General features: G+C 58.9%; 1 protein-coding gene across 1 annotated transcript in view; it reads right to left on the reverse strand.

Annotated features, from left to right (window-relative positions):
- lamb2 (laminin, beta 2 (laminin S)) overlaps nt 1–17,267 on the reverse strand; it is a 49,912-nt gene that overhangs the window by 16,794 nt on the left and 15,851 nt on the right. Inside the window, 18 exon segments of the mRNA XM_055647913.1 lie at nt 1,369–1,593; nt 2,214–2,379; nt 2,760–2,995; nt 3,930–4,073; nt 4,676–4,868; nt 5,455–5,575; nt 6,084–6,103; nt 6,106–6,213; nt 6,993–7,151; nt 7,637–7,772; nt 8,330–8,409; nt 8,713–8,825; nt 9,326–9,505; nt 10,241–10,429; nt 11,083–11,203; nt 12,710–12,912; nt 15,832–15,895; nt 16,641–16,829. Coding sequence (XP_055503888.1) covers nt 1,369–1,593; nt 2,214–2,379; nt 2,760–2,995; nt 3,930–4,073; nt 4,676–4,868; nt 5,455–5,575; nt 6,084–6,103; nt 6,106–6,213; nt 6,993–7,151; nt 7,637–7,772; nt 8,330–8,409; nt 8,713–8,825; nt 9,326–9,505; nt 10,241–10,429; nt 11,083–11,203; nt 12,710–12,912; nt 15,832–15,895; nt 16,641–16,829 — 2,647 coding nt within the window.

Consider the following 17,267-nt stretch of genomic DNA (forward strand, 5'->3'; position numbering starts at 1 on the left):
GTCATATGATGCAAGAATGGAGCGACTGGGCTTGTATTCACTGGAATTCAGAAGGATGAGAGGTGTTCTTATAGAAACATATAAAATTATTAAGGGATTGGACACGCTCTATGCAGGAAACATGTTCCCGATGTTGGGGGATCCCAGAACCAGGGGCCACAGTTTAAGAATGGGTAGGCCATTTAGAACTGAGATGAGGGCAAACATTTTCACACACAGAGTTGTGAATTTGTGGAATTCTCTGCCGATATACTGATATACGTGCATTCAAGAGAGTGTTAGATAGAGCTCTTTGGGCTTGCAGAATCAAGGGATATGGGGAGAAGGCAGGAACAGGGTACCGATTGTGGATGATCAGCCATGATCACATTGAGTGACGGGTTTGGCTTTAAGGGCCGAATAGCCTACTCCTGCACCTATTGTCCATGTATCTATGTATGTCTCTAGCTTCTTCCCATCAACCATCAGGTTCTTGAACACTGCACAACACTAACCTCAGCAACTGTTGATGGATTTTTCATGGACTGTGTCTTTGCTTGTACTACGGGCTTTGGTTTTGCACCATTATGGTTTCCCAGTATTACTGTTATTAATTTATTGTAGTGTTCATTATGATATATTTACTTGTGTGTTGTGTTTATGGGCCAGTGCAAATGACAAATAAACACATTTGACCCTTGAAGGCAATGGTTGGCACATCAGGACCAAGCTCAGATGGAAAGCTTTCCACTTGAACACAGTGTGGCAGACAAGGAAACAGGCCCTTTGGCCCAACTCGCTCATGCTAACCAAAGATGCCCCATCTATGCTAGTCCCACCTCTAAACTTTCCTATCCATGTACCTGTCCAAATGTCTTTTAAATGTTGTGATACTACCTGCCTCAACTACCACCTCTGGCAGCCTGTTCCATACACCCACCACCCTGTGTGTTAAAAAATTGCACCTCGGGTTCCTATTAAATCTTTCTCCCCTCACTTTATACCCATGTTCTCTGGTTCTCGATTCCCATACTCTGGGTAAAAGACTGTGCATTCACCCTATCTATTCCCCTCATGATTTTATACACCTTTATGAGATCATGCCTCATCCTCCTGCGATCCAAGGAATAAGGTCCTAGCCTGCCCAACCTCTCTCTCTGCAGCTCAGCCCAACAGCAACATCCTGGTAAATCTTCTCTGCACTCTATTTTTTCTACACACCTTCTGGAGTCCCATGGCACCCCCTTCCCTCAATCCTATTGCCAAACATTCCCTCCAATGCTGATCCAGTCTTGTGGCTGAAGTGCCAGATTCCGTGTGTCCCCATCCACTCCCCATCCCCCCCGGTGACACCACCCCGGACCCCCGTCCTGTGTCGGACAGACTCACTGCGGCAGGAGCGTCGCCGGGCATCGCCGTGGTAACCCCGCCGGCAGAGTTGGCACTGCGCACCCTCCGTGTGGTACAGGCACCTCAGACACCGGCCCGTCTCCCGGTCACAGGCCCGAGGATCGCCCGCGGCAACGTTGCCATGGCACTGGCACGGAGCACACCGGCCCCCTGGCAACAAGGGGTTTCCATAGTAACCGGGCGCACACTCCTGGCATCGGGGGCCTGTTGGCAGAGAGGGGAGTCACCTACAGTCGGTCTGTGTTAGAGGGCCAGGGGTCCACAACAAGCTCCCTCCCAGCTAGTCATACCCCCTCTCCGCCCCTTCTCATTCTGCTGTCCCTCCTACTCCCCAATGAACACATCTCCCTCACCCACCACGTCTCCCATCCCCAAATCCCCCATTTCCATTTCATCTCCCTCTCCCCTGCTCCCTTCCACCCATATCCCTCCCTCCAGCTTTACATGTCACTGCTCCTCTCCTTATCTGACACCCTTTTGTCTCCTGTTCACCTCCAGCCTTTGTCACTTACTCCACTCTGCCTATCACCCCCTCACCTGTATCCACCTATCACTCACCAGGATTTGTCTCACCTCCACCTCCCTTTTCCAGCTTTCTCCACCCTGAAGAAGGGTCCCGACCCGAAACGTCGTTTGTCCATTCCCTCCACAGATGCTGCCTGACCCGCTGAGTTCCTCCGGCACTTGGTTTTTAGCTCAAAGCCCTGAGCTCTCCTTTCTGCCTCCACCCACCCCACCTCCCACAAGGGCATTTTCCCCTTGCCCCCCCACTGGCCCCACTCTCCACCCCCCCCCCCCCCCCCCGTATCTCTGCCCCAACCCACCTGTGTGTCCGGCCTGGCACTCACACACCAGCTGCCCGCTGTGCCCGTCCAGCCGACAAGAGGTGGCAAAGTTGCGGTCACTGCCCGGACCACCCGGACACGGGCATGGACGGCACTGCCCCCCTGCACCCAGCTCCGGGTTCCCATAGTAACCGGGGGGGCACACCTGCAGGAGAAGGGGCACGTTACATGGGTGGGGGAGGGGTTGGGTGGGGAAGAGGGAAGGGTGCGGAGGGGGAGGGGGTGCAGAGGGGGAGGGGGTGTGGAGGGGGAGGGGGAGGGGGTGTGGAGGGGGAGGGGAGGAGGAGGGGTTGGGGTGCGGAGGGGGAGGCGGAGGGGAGGGGGAGGGGGGAGGGGGGAGGAGGGGGGGGGGCGGTGGGGTGGGGAGGGGGAGGGGGAGGGGGTGCGGAGGGGGAGGGGTGCAGAGGGGTTGGGGTGCGGAGGGGGAGGGGGACGGGAGGGGAGGGGGTTGGCGGAGGGGGGGAGGGGGAGGGGGGGGGGGGTGCGGAGGGGGGGCGGGGGACGGGAGGCGGAGGGGTGCGGTGCTTACTGCTGGCAGTGTGTGCCGCTGGTGTGGTGCCGGCAGCCCTGGCAGGCTCCAGTGTGGGACTCACACTCCTCGGCGTGCCCGTGGCACTGGCAGAGTCGGCAGGTGGGGAATCCCCAGTGCCCCCGCTGGCACTGACCGCACTGGGAGCCGAACGCCCCTGACCGGCACTGGCACTGACCGCCGACTGGGTCACACTGTGGCCCCACTGACCCCTCTGGATCACAGCGGCACGCTGGGGGAAGGGAGAGACTGTCAGTGCCCAAGGCTACACCCCCTCCCACCCTGTACCCCCCTCCCCACTCACTGACCCCCCCACCCCCCCCCACCCCCACACACTGACCCCCCCCCCCCCACACTGACCCCCACCCCCACACTGACCCCTCACCCCCCACACTGACCCCCTGGCACCCACCTGGTCACCCCCCCACACTGACCCCCAAACCCCCACCCCCCCCACCCCCACCCCACACTGATCCCCACCCTCACACTGACCCCCCCCACCCCCACACTGACCCCCCACACCCCACACACCCCCCCCACTCCCACCCTGACCCCCCAACCCCACCCCCACACTGACCCCCCCAAACCCCACCCCCACACTGATCCCCACCCCCACACTGATCCCCCCACCCCCACACTGACCCCCCACCCCCCCACACTGACCCCCCACCCCCACACTGATCCCCCACCCCCACACTGATCACCCCCCACCCCCACACTGATCCCCACCCCCACACTGATCCCCACCCCCACACTGATCCCCACCCCCACACTGACCCCCCACCCCCACACTGACCCCCCACCCCCACCCTGATGATCCCCCACCCCACACTGATCCCCCCCCCACACTGATCCCCACCCCCACCCACACTGATCCCCACCCCCACACTGATCCCCACCCCCACACTGACCCCCCCACCCCCACACTGATCCCCCCACCCCCACACTGATCCCCACCCCCCCACACTGATCCCCACCCCCACACTGACCCCCCACCCCCACACTGACCCCCCACTCCCACCCTCACCGAGGAAAAGTATGCACCCTGCTGACCCAGCAGACCGGCGACCCTGACCGCTGCAGCCCGGTGACCCTGCGGTGACCCCTACCCCTGCAGCCCGGCGACCCTGACCCCTGCAGCCCGGTGACCCTGCGGTGACCCTTACCCCTGCAGCCGGCGGGTCCAAAGCCGAAGGTGCCGGGGCTGCAGCTGTGGCACCGTTGACCCATCACGTTGGCCTTGCACTGGCATTGCCCGCCCCGCGGACGGCACTCCGAGCTCATCGAGCCCTGGAGGTCACAGCGGCACACTGTAACACAGAGACCCGTCACCCCCAGAGTCACCATAGCCCCATCACCCCCCACCCACCCCACCCTGGGGTTGACAACGGCAGGCAGCAACATCATGTCCCGCTTCACCCCCATTCTTCCTGTAGCTGGGCAGCCACACCTGCACGCATATGTTAGCGTGCGGGCTTGAGTTACTGGGAGAGGTTGGATAGGCTGGGACTTTATTCATTGGAGCGTTGGAGGCTGAGGGGTGACCTTATTGAGGTGCACGCTCACAGTGAACGCTCACAGTCTTTTTTACAGGGGAGAGAATTCTAAAACTAGAGGACACAGGATTAAGATGAGAGGGGAGAGATTTAAGAAGGACCTCAGGGCCAACTTTTTCACTCGGAGGATAGTCCGTATCTGGAACGAGCTGCCAGAGGAAGATATGGAAGCGGATACAATGATGGCTTTTAGAATACATTTGGACAGATATATGGATAGGAAGGGTGTAGAGGGACATGGGGCAAATGCAGGCAAACTTGACCAGCCCAGATTGCCAACTTGGTCAACGTAGGGTGAGTCGGAGGTGGGGGGTGGCGGGGGGGGGGGGGGGGTTTAACGTGCTGGCCAGACTCACGCTGTGCGCCGTGGTACACCAGAGCGGCCATACTGTCGATGAGCGGCTGGCAGTGCTGGGGCACGGCCGGGGGGCCCAGGATGATGCTGTTGCCATGGCAACGGTAGCGCTCGAAGGTCTCCTTCCTGGCGATGGAGGCAGCGTCCCCAGCGATGAACATCTCCAGCGAGGAGTAACGAGGGACCAGGACTATCTGTGGGCAGAGGCCAGTGGCTGAGGTGGTCTCCGATCCTGCCCAGCCCATCCCCATCCTACCCCCATCCCTGACCAACTCACCCCACCCTGTCCCACCTCATCTCACCCCGCCCCACCCTGCCCCACCTCATCTCACCCCGCCCCACCCCGCCCCACCCTGGCCCACCTCATCTCACCCCGACCCACCCTGCCCCACCTCATCTCACCCCGCCCCACCCCGCCCCAACCTGTCCCACCTCATCTCACCCCACCCCACCCTGTCCCACCTCATCTCACCCCACCCCACCCTGGCCCACCTCATCTCACCCCGCCCCACCCCGTCCCACCCCGCCCCACCCAACCCCCCAACCTGTCCCACCTCATCTCATCCCGCCCCACCCTGTCCCCCACCCATCTCACCCCGCCCCCCACCTCATGTCACCCCGCCCCCCACCCCATCTCACCCTGCCTCACCCTATCTCACCCTGCCCCACCCCATCTCACCCTGCCTCACCCTGCCCCATCCAGTCCCACCCCGGCCCCCATCCATGGACGGAGCCAGCTCTGGGAGGAAGTTTCGACATCCAGATCCCCTTGTCACTCACCGAGTCGAGCAGGATGCTGGCGTTGGGAACCCGCTCCCTGGCGGAGTAGTGCTGGAAGTGGAGCCGCAGGGTGTAGATTACCCCCCGCTCCAGGCACACGGGCTGTGGGAGCACCACATACCTGGGGAGGGGGGGAGAGGGTCACCATGGCACCAGACCCAGGAGTGGGGAGGATGGGTGAAGGAAGAAAGAGGGTAGAGAGTAGAGAAGGCGAGAGTGCGGAGGGCGAACATGAGGTGGGAGGAAGTGAGATGAACAAGGAATGGGAAGAGAGATGAAGGGGAATAGGGAGGGGATGAGGAATGGGTGAATGGGAGGTGTGGAGCTGAGAGATATGGTGCAGAGAAGGGGAGGGGGAGGAGGGGTAGGGGGGGTAGCGGGGAGTGGACTGTGTGACGGGGAGTGGAGGGGAGCGGTAGGGGGCGAGGGAGGGTACAGTCCCCGTGTGGGGGGGTGGGGGGTGACAGAGAGATGGTGGGCTGCTGTCAGCGAGCTGCTGTCAGACAGGGCAGCGGACGGGCGCATCAGTGACCCCGTGGACATTGGACCACCATCCCCCCTTCCACCTCACCCCCACGCCCCCCCCCCCCCCCCCCCCCACAACGGCCCCCACCCCCGGCCCTCCTCACCAGGGTGTTTGCAGCAGGCGGGGGCGGTAAGGATGTCGTCGGCAGGGATGGTGTTACCGCACGGGCTGCTGGTGGGGATGGGTCCCGGCCTCTTCACTGAGACCACCAGCCTCTCCCACTCCCCTCGCAGCTGCAACATCCAGCGGCACTCCGTCAGCAGGCCACTCACCTCCAATCCCCCCCTCCCACCACCCCACTCACCACCCCCTCACCGCAGCCCGCTCACCCTCCCACCCCCTCACCGCACCGCGCTCCGTCCCAATGACTCCCCCTCACCCCCCACCCCGCTCACCCCCCCCACCCCCCTCCCCGCACCACGCTCCGTCCAATGACTCCCCTCCCCCCACCCCGCTCAACACCCCCCCCCCCCCTCACCGCACCCTGCTCACCCCCCCACCCCCTCCCCGCCCGCGCTCCGTCAAAATGACTCCCCTCCCCCCACCCTGCTCACCCCCTCCCCCCCTCCCCCACTTCCTCCCTACTCCCCCCCCCCCCCACCCATGTGTGGGTCAGATATAGGCAGAGGGAATTCATTTGACATCTAGTTGGGCACAGTCATTATGAACAAAACATTTCCCCATGGAAGAATGTCCAACACCAGAGGGCAGAGTTGTACGTTGAGAGGGGAAGGTTTAAAGCAGAAGTGTTTACCCAGAGGGTGGTGGTGGAGGCAGATACCTAGTGGTGTTTCAGGGGCTGTTAGATACACACATGGATATGCAGTGAATGGAGGAATATCGATCTCTGCCCCTCCCCCATGGCAGGATTGGGAGCCCGGGGGGGAGTAACACGGCCATAGCTCCCCCTTCTCTCTTTCCCCCCCCCTCCCCCCCAGGGCAAACGGTGCACCCCCCCCCCCCCCCCCCCCCCCCACCCCCCAGTTGGGGGAATGGCAGCCCAGCCTCCTACCTGCGGCTCGTAGCGGATCACCACGTCGTACTCCATGGAGTTGGGAACGTCGTCCACCCGGAACTCCAGCACTCCGCCCACCAGCACCTGGGCAAAGCCGGCACCCGTCCAGGTCACCGGCTCCGGCCCCAGGCGCTGCCGCGAAACCACCGTCACCCCCTGGGGAGAGGGGGGGGCGTTACAGCGGCACTGGCCCGGGGGGGGAGGGGGGGGGGGGGAGGGGGTGAGGAGAGGAAGAGGGATGGAGGGGGAGAGAAGGAGGGGGATGTAGAAGAAAGTGGGTGGGGGGTTTGAGTGACAGAGGATCTGGATGGGGAACAGGATGCTGTGGGCTGGGGTACAGTGGTGGGGGGAGGGGGGGTTAAACAGGTGATGGGCTGGGTGAGAGTCGGCAGGGGGAGGATGGGGGTGTGGGGACGTGCACTGGGGCAGCAACCGATCTGGGACAGTGAGGGGTGTGTGCCTCAGTTCCATGGGGGGACAGGAGAGACTGGGGCTCTGGGATGGGGTCGGGGGTCTGGGAGAGGGGGGGATGGGGCTGTAGCGGCTGTGGGACAGTGAGGGGTGGGGGCGCCTCAGTCCCGCGGGGGGAGTGGGGATAGTTGGCGTCTCAGTCTGCCCCCCTCCCCCGCCGGCAGACTCACGGTGCCGTGCTGGGCCAGCTCCCCCTCGTACGTGAGGTGGTCAAGCGCAGGCAGGTAGTGGCCGGACTGCACACCGTCACACCGCCGGCCCGTCAGATGGTCCCGGCACCGGCACTGACCCGTCTCCATCGAGCACCTGCCGAGCACAGAGACGGCAGTCAGCGTGTGCGGACACGTCTCGACTTCCTCCAAACGTAGAACCGTACAGCACAGCAATAGGCCCTTCGGCCCACAATGTACGTGCCCAACATAACGCCAAGTTAAACTAATCTCCTCTGCCTGTACGTGATCCATACCCCTCCATTCCCTGTATTTCCATGTATCTATCTCAAACCATCTTGAACACCACTATGGTATCTGCCCCCACCACCCACTGTGTAAAAAACATGCCCCGCACATCATCTTTAATCTGCCCCTCTCACCTTAAATCTATGCCCTCTGGTCGTTTCCACCTTGGAGGATAAAGGTTCTGACTCTCTACCCTATCTATGCCTCTCATCAGTTTATATACTTCCATCAGATCTCCCCTCAACCACTGACGCTCCAGAGTTTGTCCAACTTCTCCCACTACCTGAAACCATCTAATTCCGGCATAATTCTGGTAAAATCTCGCCCCGGCCAAATCTCCCCCTCCCTCCTCTTCACCCACCCCAGCTCTCCCCCTTGCCCCCCCCCTCCCCCCTCCCCACGTACTGGTTGTCGTGCGCTCCACCCAGGTCGCAGTCACAGGTCCGGCAGCCGCTGACATCGTGGCTCAGCCCCCAGTGTTCCCCCTGCAACACAGCACTGTATTAGCACAAGGGTCACACCACCACCATCGCACACACCCGGCACACTCACACCACCGCACTCGCCCACACACCCGGCACACTTACACCACCACCCCTGCACACACATGTACCGGGACAGTCACAGCGCTGGCCATTCACCACAGCAAATACACGGTCACACATGGGCACAATTACGGCATGGACATGTGAATACACACACACACACGCGATGAGGAGGGGGAGGGACACACCACACACTGTGGAGGGGGGGTGGGGTGGGTGGGGGGGGGGAGAATAGGGACTCACCACACACTGGTCACAGCGCCGCCCGGTCACCAGCCTCTTGCAGAAGCAGTCGCCAGTGACGGGGTCACGGGTCACAGGGCGAAGCACCGTCCCACGGGGGTCGCACCAGCAAGCTGCAAACAGACTGGCACTGAGGGTGGGGCAGCGAGGTGAGAGGGGGCAGCGCAGGAGGGCAGGAGAGGGGAGGGAGGTGCAAAGAGGGGGAGGGGCGGTGCGGCACCAGGCGCACACAAGGCAGCCTCAAGGGTTTGCAGTGGGAGGGGGGACAGTGGGGGGAGGGGATAGAGGTGCTGACAGCTTTGCGGGTTTGCGGTGAGAGGGGCAGTTGGAGGGGGGGGTGCAGCGAGGGGGGCAGAGGAACAAGAGCATGGTATGGGGTGGGTGGGACGGTGGTGGGGAGGGGAGGAGGTGCAGTAGTGTGAGGCACACCCGCAGGCCGACGGGACGTGACGGGACGGTGGGCGTTCGGGGGGGGGGGGAGGTGCAGTGAGGGGGGTGGGTGTGGTGCAGTACACGCATGCTGTGGGGTTGAGGAGGGAGGGGAGGGATGTGCGGAGGGAGGGTGGGGGAGTGGGGAGGGGTATTAGGTGGGGGTGTGGTGTGGGGCACTCACGCTGACAGCCCTGTGGGTTGGCTGCACTGAGTCCGTAGTAGCCGGCCTTGCACTGGTCACAACGTGCTCCCTGCACGTGCTCCTTGCACCGACACTGCCCGGCCAGCGCTCCCAGCGAGGACTCCTCACGTCCGTCACACATCCCTCCGTCCAGCGAGCCGTCCGGGTCACAGTCACAGGCTGCAGCATACAGAGACGCTGACCTTCTCACAGCTGACCCCACGCATGCCCCATAACCCCCACACCCTGTAACCCCCCCCCTCCCCACCTAAACCCTACACCCTGTAACCTCCCCCCCCCTCCCGCCTAAACCCCACATCCCCTTAACCCCTCCACCTGCCGGCATAGTACGGAAGTCAAACCAGGGCAGGACCTTCTCAGTGAAGGGCATGGCTCTGGGGGGTGTGGTAGGGCAGAGGGATCTAGGAGTACAGGTACATAGTTCCCTGAATGTGGGGTCACAGGTAGATAGTGTGGCAAAGAAGGGTTTTGGTATATTGGCCTTTATCAGTCAGGGTATGAATATAGAAGCTGGGACATTATGCTCCAGTTGTACAGGATATTAGTGAGGCTGCTCTTGGAGTATTGTGTTCAGCTTTGGTCACCCTGTTACAGGAAGCATGTCATTAATCTGGAAAGGGTGCAGAGAAGATTTACAAGGATTTTGCCAGGACTCGAGGGCCTGAGCTACAGAGAGGTTGGGCAGGTGAGGACTTTATTATTTCAAGTGCAGGAGGTTGAGGGGTGATCATATAGAGGTGTGTAAAATCATGAGGGGAATAGATAGGGTGAATGTACAGTCTCCTACTCGCAGTAGGGGAGTCAAGAACAAGAGGAATCAACTACCCTCTCAGGCAGTTTGAGACCACCTTCTCCCCCCCACCCCTGGTTCCCAGCCGGTACCCGGATACTCACGCATGCACACGCGTGGGTCACGCATGTCCCGGGACGGGTGGTGGTAGTAGAATGGTTTGCACATCTCGCAGTTCTTGCCCATGGTGTTGTGGAAACAGTCGTCACACACGCCGCCGCTGGCATTGCCCGTTGCCAGGAACACCGCCATGTCGAAGTGGCAGCGGGCAGAGTGGTTGTTGCAGTCGCAGCCTGGAACCACAGGGTCACCATCACTGCCAGGCCCCGGCACTCCTCACTCCCACTATCCACCCCTCACCTTCACTGTCCACCCCACCCACACTGTCCACCCCTCACCCCCACCTCCCTTCCTTCACCCCCTCACCCCCCCACCCCCACCGTCCATCCCCCCATCGTCCACCCCCACCCCCCCATCGTCATCCACACCCCCACCCTCATCGTCCACCAACCCCCCCACCCCCATCGTCCACCCCCACCCTCATCATCCACCCTCCCATCATCCACCCCACCGTCCAACCCCCACCCCCATCGTCCACCCCCTCACCCCCCCCCATCTTCCACCCCCCCCCCACCCCCCACCTCCCTTCCTTCACCCCTCACTGTCCACCCCTCACCCGCACTGTCCACCCCTCCCATCGTCCCCCCTCACCTCCCATCCTTCACCCCTCACCTCCTCCACCCTCCCCATTTCAAAGTGGCAGCAGCAGCAGGGTGGTTGTTGCAGTCGCAGCCTGGAACCGCAGGGTCACCGTTACCACCCAGCCACGCAGGAACCCCTCACCCTCACCTCCACCACCCCCAACAACTCCCCATCCCTCCCCTGCCAGGACACCCTTATCCGCCCCTCTCACCCCCCCCCCCCCCCACCCTCTCCCCACACTGACGTTTGCATGCGTTGGTGTTTCGGCCCTCAGCCGGCCTCCAGGGACGCTCGTTGTAGAAGTCTGCACATTTCTCGCAGTTCAGCCCATGTGTGTTGTGGTTACACACGCACCTCCCGTGTACCTGGTGGCAGGGAGGAGGAGTGTCAGTGCAGTGGGCAATCCCACCCTGGCCCTCACACATCAATCCCCCCACACTACCCCACCCGACCCCTCCTGGCCCTCCCCTCTCCCAGTGCAGAGGTATCTAGGAGTGCAGGTACATAGTTCCCTGAAAGTGGCGTCACAGGTATATAGGGTGTGACAAAAGGCTTTTTGTACATTGGCCTTCATCAGTTGGAGTATTGAGAGTAGAATTTGGATTGATATGTTACAGCTGCACAAAACATTGGTGAGGCCGCACTTGGGAGTATTACGTTCAGTTTTGGTCACCCTGTTATGGGGAGGATGTTGTTAAACTAGGAAGGGGTGTATAGAGTTCTGCCTGGATGTGAGAGCATAGTGAGAGCACATGTTTCAACTGCCCCCTCTGGCAGCTCGCTCCATGCACCCACTACTGTGTTCACCTGGTCAACCATCCCGGCGGTCTGGCTGGACCCAGTACTCCAACCCCGACACAGCACCCTCCCCTCTGACCCACTGCCCTGGTTCTGGTTCTGGTGTCTCCGAGGATCCTCCAGTGCTTCTACGCAGCGGCGGTGGAAAGCATCTTGTCCGGGAACATTACCATCTGGTTTGGGAATTGCTCTGCCAAGGACAAGAAAGCTCTGCAGAGAGTAGTGCGTTCAGCCGAACGCACTATGGGAACTTCACTCACCCCCCTGCAGGAACTATACAACAGGAGGTGCAACTCCAGAGCATCATGGGAGACCCCTTCCACCCCTGCAACGGACTGTTCCAGCTGCTACGGTCAGGCAAACGCCTCCGTTGCCATGCGGTGAGAACGGAGAGGTTGAGAAGGAGTTTCTTCCCAGAGGCCATTCGGACTGTAAACGCCTATCTCACCAGGGACTAACTCTACTGAACGTTTTTTCCTTCCATTATTTATTATGTAAAAGAATATGTGTGTTATGATTGTGTTTATAATTTGTTTGGTTGTTTTGTTGTTTGTCTTTTGCACAAAAGTCCCGCGAGCATTGCCACTTTTCATTTCACTGCACATCTCGTATGTGCATGTGACAAATAAACTTGACTTGACTTGACTTGAGACATGCATGGTATGATATTTGGTTGTATTGAATGACATCTGCCCGGTTTTCCCCCACTCACAGAGGGCATCCACATCCTTCTGTAAGGACAAGCTGCCTTCTGGTGTTTTAATCTCTCTATAAATTACGGCATCATCTGCGAAGAGTCGAACTCTGGACGAAGCTGTATTAAGAATGTCATTGATATACAGTAGGAAGAGCAATGGACCCATGACAGTCCCCTGTGGTACACCTGATGTCACAGAAGTTTCAATAGACGTCTCTCCCTCCAAGAGAACTCGCTGGTGCCTCCTTGTGTCAAAAAGATCTCAATCCATTTTAAGAGGTTGCCGTCTGTCCCACCATCCCCTTCCCTCTGTCCCAGTGGCCGTTTCACCAGCCGCCTGGTGCCCCACTGCTGGGTGGGTCGCCAAACCTCCTACCATGCCCTCGATGTTGCCAGGGACGCCGGCAATGGGCGCGCACTCGCTGGCGTGGCCATAGCAGAAGCAGTTGCCGCGCACCACCAGCTCGTACAAAGCGTAGTAGTACTTCTCCTTGATCTCACGCCGCGTATCCAGCAGATTGTCACCCAGCGTCCGCAGCTTGGTGAAGTTCACCCTCAGGTTGGTGATCTTCAACAGATCTAGGGGTGGGTGGGAGAGGGGAGGGGAGAGGGGAGGAAAAGAGGGGTGGGGAGGGGAGAAGAGGGGAGGGGAGGGGAGGGGAGTGGAGAAGAGAAGAAGAGGGGATGGGATGGGTGGGGAGAGAGGAGGGGAGGGGAGAGGAGAGGAGAAGAGGGGAGGGGATGGGTGGGTGGGGAGAGGGGAGGGGAGGGAGAGGAGGGGAGGAGAGGAGAAGAAGAAAAGGGAGGGGAGGGGAAGTGAGAGGAGAGGAGGGTAGAGGAGGGGAGGGGAGGTCCATCAGTGAAACGTCACCACCACTGCACACTTCCCATCCCTGGCTCTTCACGTTCCCATGCAGTTGTAGTCTCCCCACGGCAGCTAAGATGTGGAACATGAGCAACTCATGACCCATCCTCTCACCAACTAGAGAGTGGTCCTGACCTCCCATCTACCTCATTGGAGACATTCGGACTACCTTTAATCCAACTTTACTGGACTTTATCTTGCACTAAATGTTATTCCCTTTATCATGTATCTGTGCACTGTGGACAGCTCGATTGTAATCATGTATATTCTTTCTTGAGACTGGATAGCACGCTATAAAAGTTTTTCATTGTACCTCAGTACACATAACAATAAACTAAGCTAAACTAAACTTCAAGCTTGAGGGGTCTTCTGCTGTCACTTTATTTATAGAACTTAAGGATCCCCTTTTAAATCATTCAATTATTTTTCCAAACTCCTGATCTCTACGTGCATATTTTCCCCCTCCCACTCTTCCCAATGTTTGGTTTGGGAGGGGTGGGGTGATTGTACAAAGGCCAGCACAGGTTTGATGGGCTGAATGGCCTCTTTCTGTGCTGCACCACCTCTGGGCTGCATTGCATTAGGATTAGGAAGCATCGTTGACCCAATTCCCTTCTGAAAGCGCTGCTCCCACCTCCTTCCAGGCAGCGAGTTGCAGGGATAACCAACCACTCTCTGTGTAAAAGTGGTGGCAGTGGGTAGAGCTGCTGACTCACAGTGCCCAAGACCCGGGTTTGATCCCGACCTCGGGTGCTGTCTGTGTGCATGTGTGTGTGTGTGTGTGTGTGTGTGGAGTTTGCACGTTCTCCCTGAGACCACGTGGTTTCTTCCGGGTGTTCCAGTTTCCTCCCACATCACAAAGATGTGCAGGCTTGTAGGTTAATTGACCTCTGTAAATTGCCCCTAACCTGCAGGGAGTGGATGTGAAAGTGGGATCACACCAACAAGTGTGAACGGGTGATCGATGGTTGGCATGGACTCGGTGGGCCGAACGGCCTGTTTCCATGCTGTATCTCTAAACATAATGTCCCGACCCCACCTCTCTTCCAGCTTTCTCCTTCCCCCCACCCATTACTCTCAATCTGAAGAAGGATCCCGACCTGAAAGGTTCTCCAGAGATGCCACCTGATTCGCTGAGTTACTCCAGCGCTTTGTGTCTTTTTATGTTACCCATCACCTGCAGTTCCTTGAGTCTACTTAAAGCTGAATATACAAGGTTATCAAGCAAGGGAAACACAGAAACGGTGGTTTTCAGGCTTCTGAGGCGGACAGAGATTGTACAGCGTGGGTTTGTTTACAGCAGAGAAAAGGCTCCAGAGAGCTGTGAGTCACTGACTCAAGCTCCATATGGCCCTGGCACAAACCCTAGCACAGAAGGCAATGTGCAGTTCACCAGAGAGGAGAGATGGCCAGGAGTGCTGGAGACTGTAGCCATCATCACGGACGATAGAAGGATGAGAGGATATCTTATAGAAACATTTAAAATTCTTAAGGGATTGGATGCAGGAAACATGTTCCCGATGCTGAAGGAGTCCAGAACCAGGGGTTCTGTTTAACCGTTTAAGAATTAGGGGTAGGCCATTTAGGACTGAGATGAGGTAAAACCTCTTCACCCAGAGTTGTGAATCTGTGGAATTCTCTGCCACAGAAGGCAGTGGAGGCCAATTTACTGGATGTTTTCAAGAGAGTTAGATTTAGCTCTTAGGGCTAACAGAATCAAGGGATATGGGGAAAAAGCAGGAACGGGGAACTGATTTTGGATGATCAGCCATGATCATATTGAATGGCGGTGCTGGCTCAAAAGGCCGAATGGCCTCCTCCTGCACCTATTTTCTATGTTTCTATGACAGCTGACCGTATCTCTCCTCTTTTACTTTATACTTTACTTAGACGATAGAGATACAGCATGGGAACAGGTCCTCAAGCCGACTAACAGTCACCCCGTTCACTAGCACTATTCTATACAACAGGGTCAACTTTTTAAAATGTTTTTTACCAATGCCAATTAACCTACAAACGCGAAGGGAGACAAAAATGCTGGAGAAACTCAGCGGGTGAGACAGCATCTATGGAGCGAAGGAATAGGTGACGTTTCTGTTCGAGACCCTTCTTCAGGCTGTCGACAAACCCACATGTCTTTGGGATGTGGGAAGAAACTGGAGCGCTCGGAGGAAACCCACGTGGTTACAGAGCGAACGTGCAAACTCCACACAGACGACTTCTGAGGTTGTGAAGGTCTGTAATTTATTCTCACAGGCAGAGTGTGGGTTAAACATTAGGATGAGCCCGTATCAGTCTTTACCCAGCAGCAAGTCCCATCAGAAACAACTTCAATTCCTCCATCGATTCCCAGTCAAAGACCTCGCCCAGTGGCCTCTCTCCCACATCCACCTCCATAACCCCCTCACCCCCCACACTATACCCCTCCCGCTCCCCCCAGCCCCTCCCTCCAGCTGCCCATCCCTGAACCCAGCCCCTCCCATCCATACTCCTCTCCCTCTCTATACCCCCCCTCCATAACTCCATACCCTCTCCCTGTTACCCCCCCCCCCTCCCTCGCCCCTCCACGTACCCCCCCCCCCCTCCCTCTCCCCTCCATGTCCCCCCCCCCCCCCCCAGTGCCCACTACTCACTCTGGATGCGGGGGCTGTAGGGATCCTCGATGGCAATGGCTGGGTTCAGCACTCTGAAGATCACCTGCACACAACAAAGACGTGTGGGTTTGTAGGTTAACCGGCCCTCCGTAAGTTGCCCCCTGGTGTGTAGGGAGTGGGTGGGAAATTGGGACAATATTGAACTAGTGTTAACGGGTGATCGATGGTCGGCATGGACTCGGTGGACTGAAGGGCCTGTTTCCCTGAACTGTTTCAATCAAACAAAATACAGGGAATAGGGATATGGATCACGTGCAGAGATTAGTTTAAATTGGGCATGGATATTGTGGGCTGAAGGGCCTGTTCCTGTGCTGTTCTATGACCTTATGTTTAAAGGGTATTAGGTGTGAAATGGAAGGGGGTAGAAATTGTGCAGCCAGATGGGATTGGTTTAACTTGGCATTAGGGTCAGCACAGACATTGTGGGTTGAAGGGCCTGTTGCAGTGAGAGTGACCACAGGCAGAGCCTCCTTCACCTTCCCCGTGAACAGTATGGCCAATGTGGGCTGAAGAGTCTGTAGCTCTGGGAGTGCCACAGACCACTGCCCCCTCAGAGGACAATATAGGTGTGTTGGGCTGAAGAGCCTGTAGCTCTGAGAGTGACCATAGACCGATACCCCCTCACCTCCCCCTCAGTGGACAGTATTGCAGCTGTGGGCCGAAGGGCCTGTTGCCCTGGGAATAACCACAAACCACTGCCCCTCACCTCCCCCTTGAAGGACAGTATGGGCATGGTGGGTCGAATGGCCTGTAGCTGTAAGAGTGACCGCAGGCTGAGCTCCCCTCACCTCCCCCTCGGTGGAGGGCTCGATATCTGAGTAGCGGGACTCGCAGATGACCTCGTCGACCTCCCGCTGTGGGCCACGCCGGACGCCGGGAGAGTCCGTCGCGCAGTCGTGGCTGAAGTAGCGGTAAACCTGCCAGGAGCGGCCAAAGTCTGCTGACCGCTCAATCAGCATGGACGCTGGCCGGAACGTCTGTGGAGACAACGCAGGGGGGTCTTCAACTCCAGTCCTCATCCGGACCCACCCGCACTCCCACCTCCCCTTCCTTCCAGTAACCCTCCCGCCCACCCCATCCCCTCCTCCAACACACCCCACCCCCTCCTCCAACCCACCCCACCCCCCTCCTCCCAACATCATACCTCCCACTGCTAACCCTCCCCTCCCCCCCACCAAACCCCCGCTCTCACTGAACTCCACCCCCCCTTCCTTCCAGTAACCCTCCCGCCCACCCCCCCCCCCGCCTCCAACACACCCCACCCCCCTCCTCCCAACATCATACCTCCTACTGCTAACCCTCCCCTCCCCCCCCACCAAACCCTCGCTCCACCTCCCCTCTTCACACCGCCCCTTCCTTCCAGTAACCCTCCCACCCAGCCCACATCGCCCATCCCACTGACATCTCCCCATCCT

This window comes from Leucoraja erinacea, chromosome 16 (genome assembly GCF_028641065.1).
Source record: "Leucoraja erinacea ecotype New England chromosome 16, Leri_hhj_1, whole genome shotgun sequence".
In the NCBI taxonomy this organism is placed as follows: Eukaryota; Metazoa; Chordata; class Chondrichthyes; order Rajiformes; family Rajidae; genus Leucoraja; species Leucoraja erinaceus.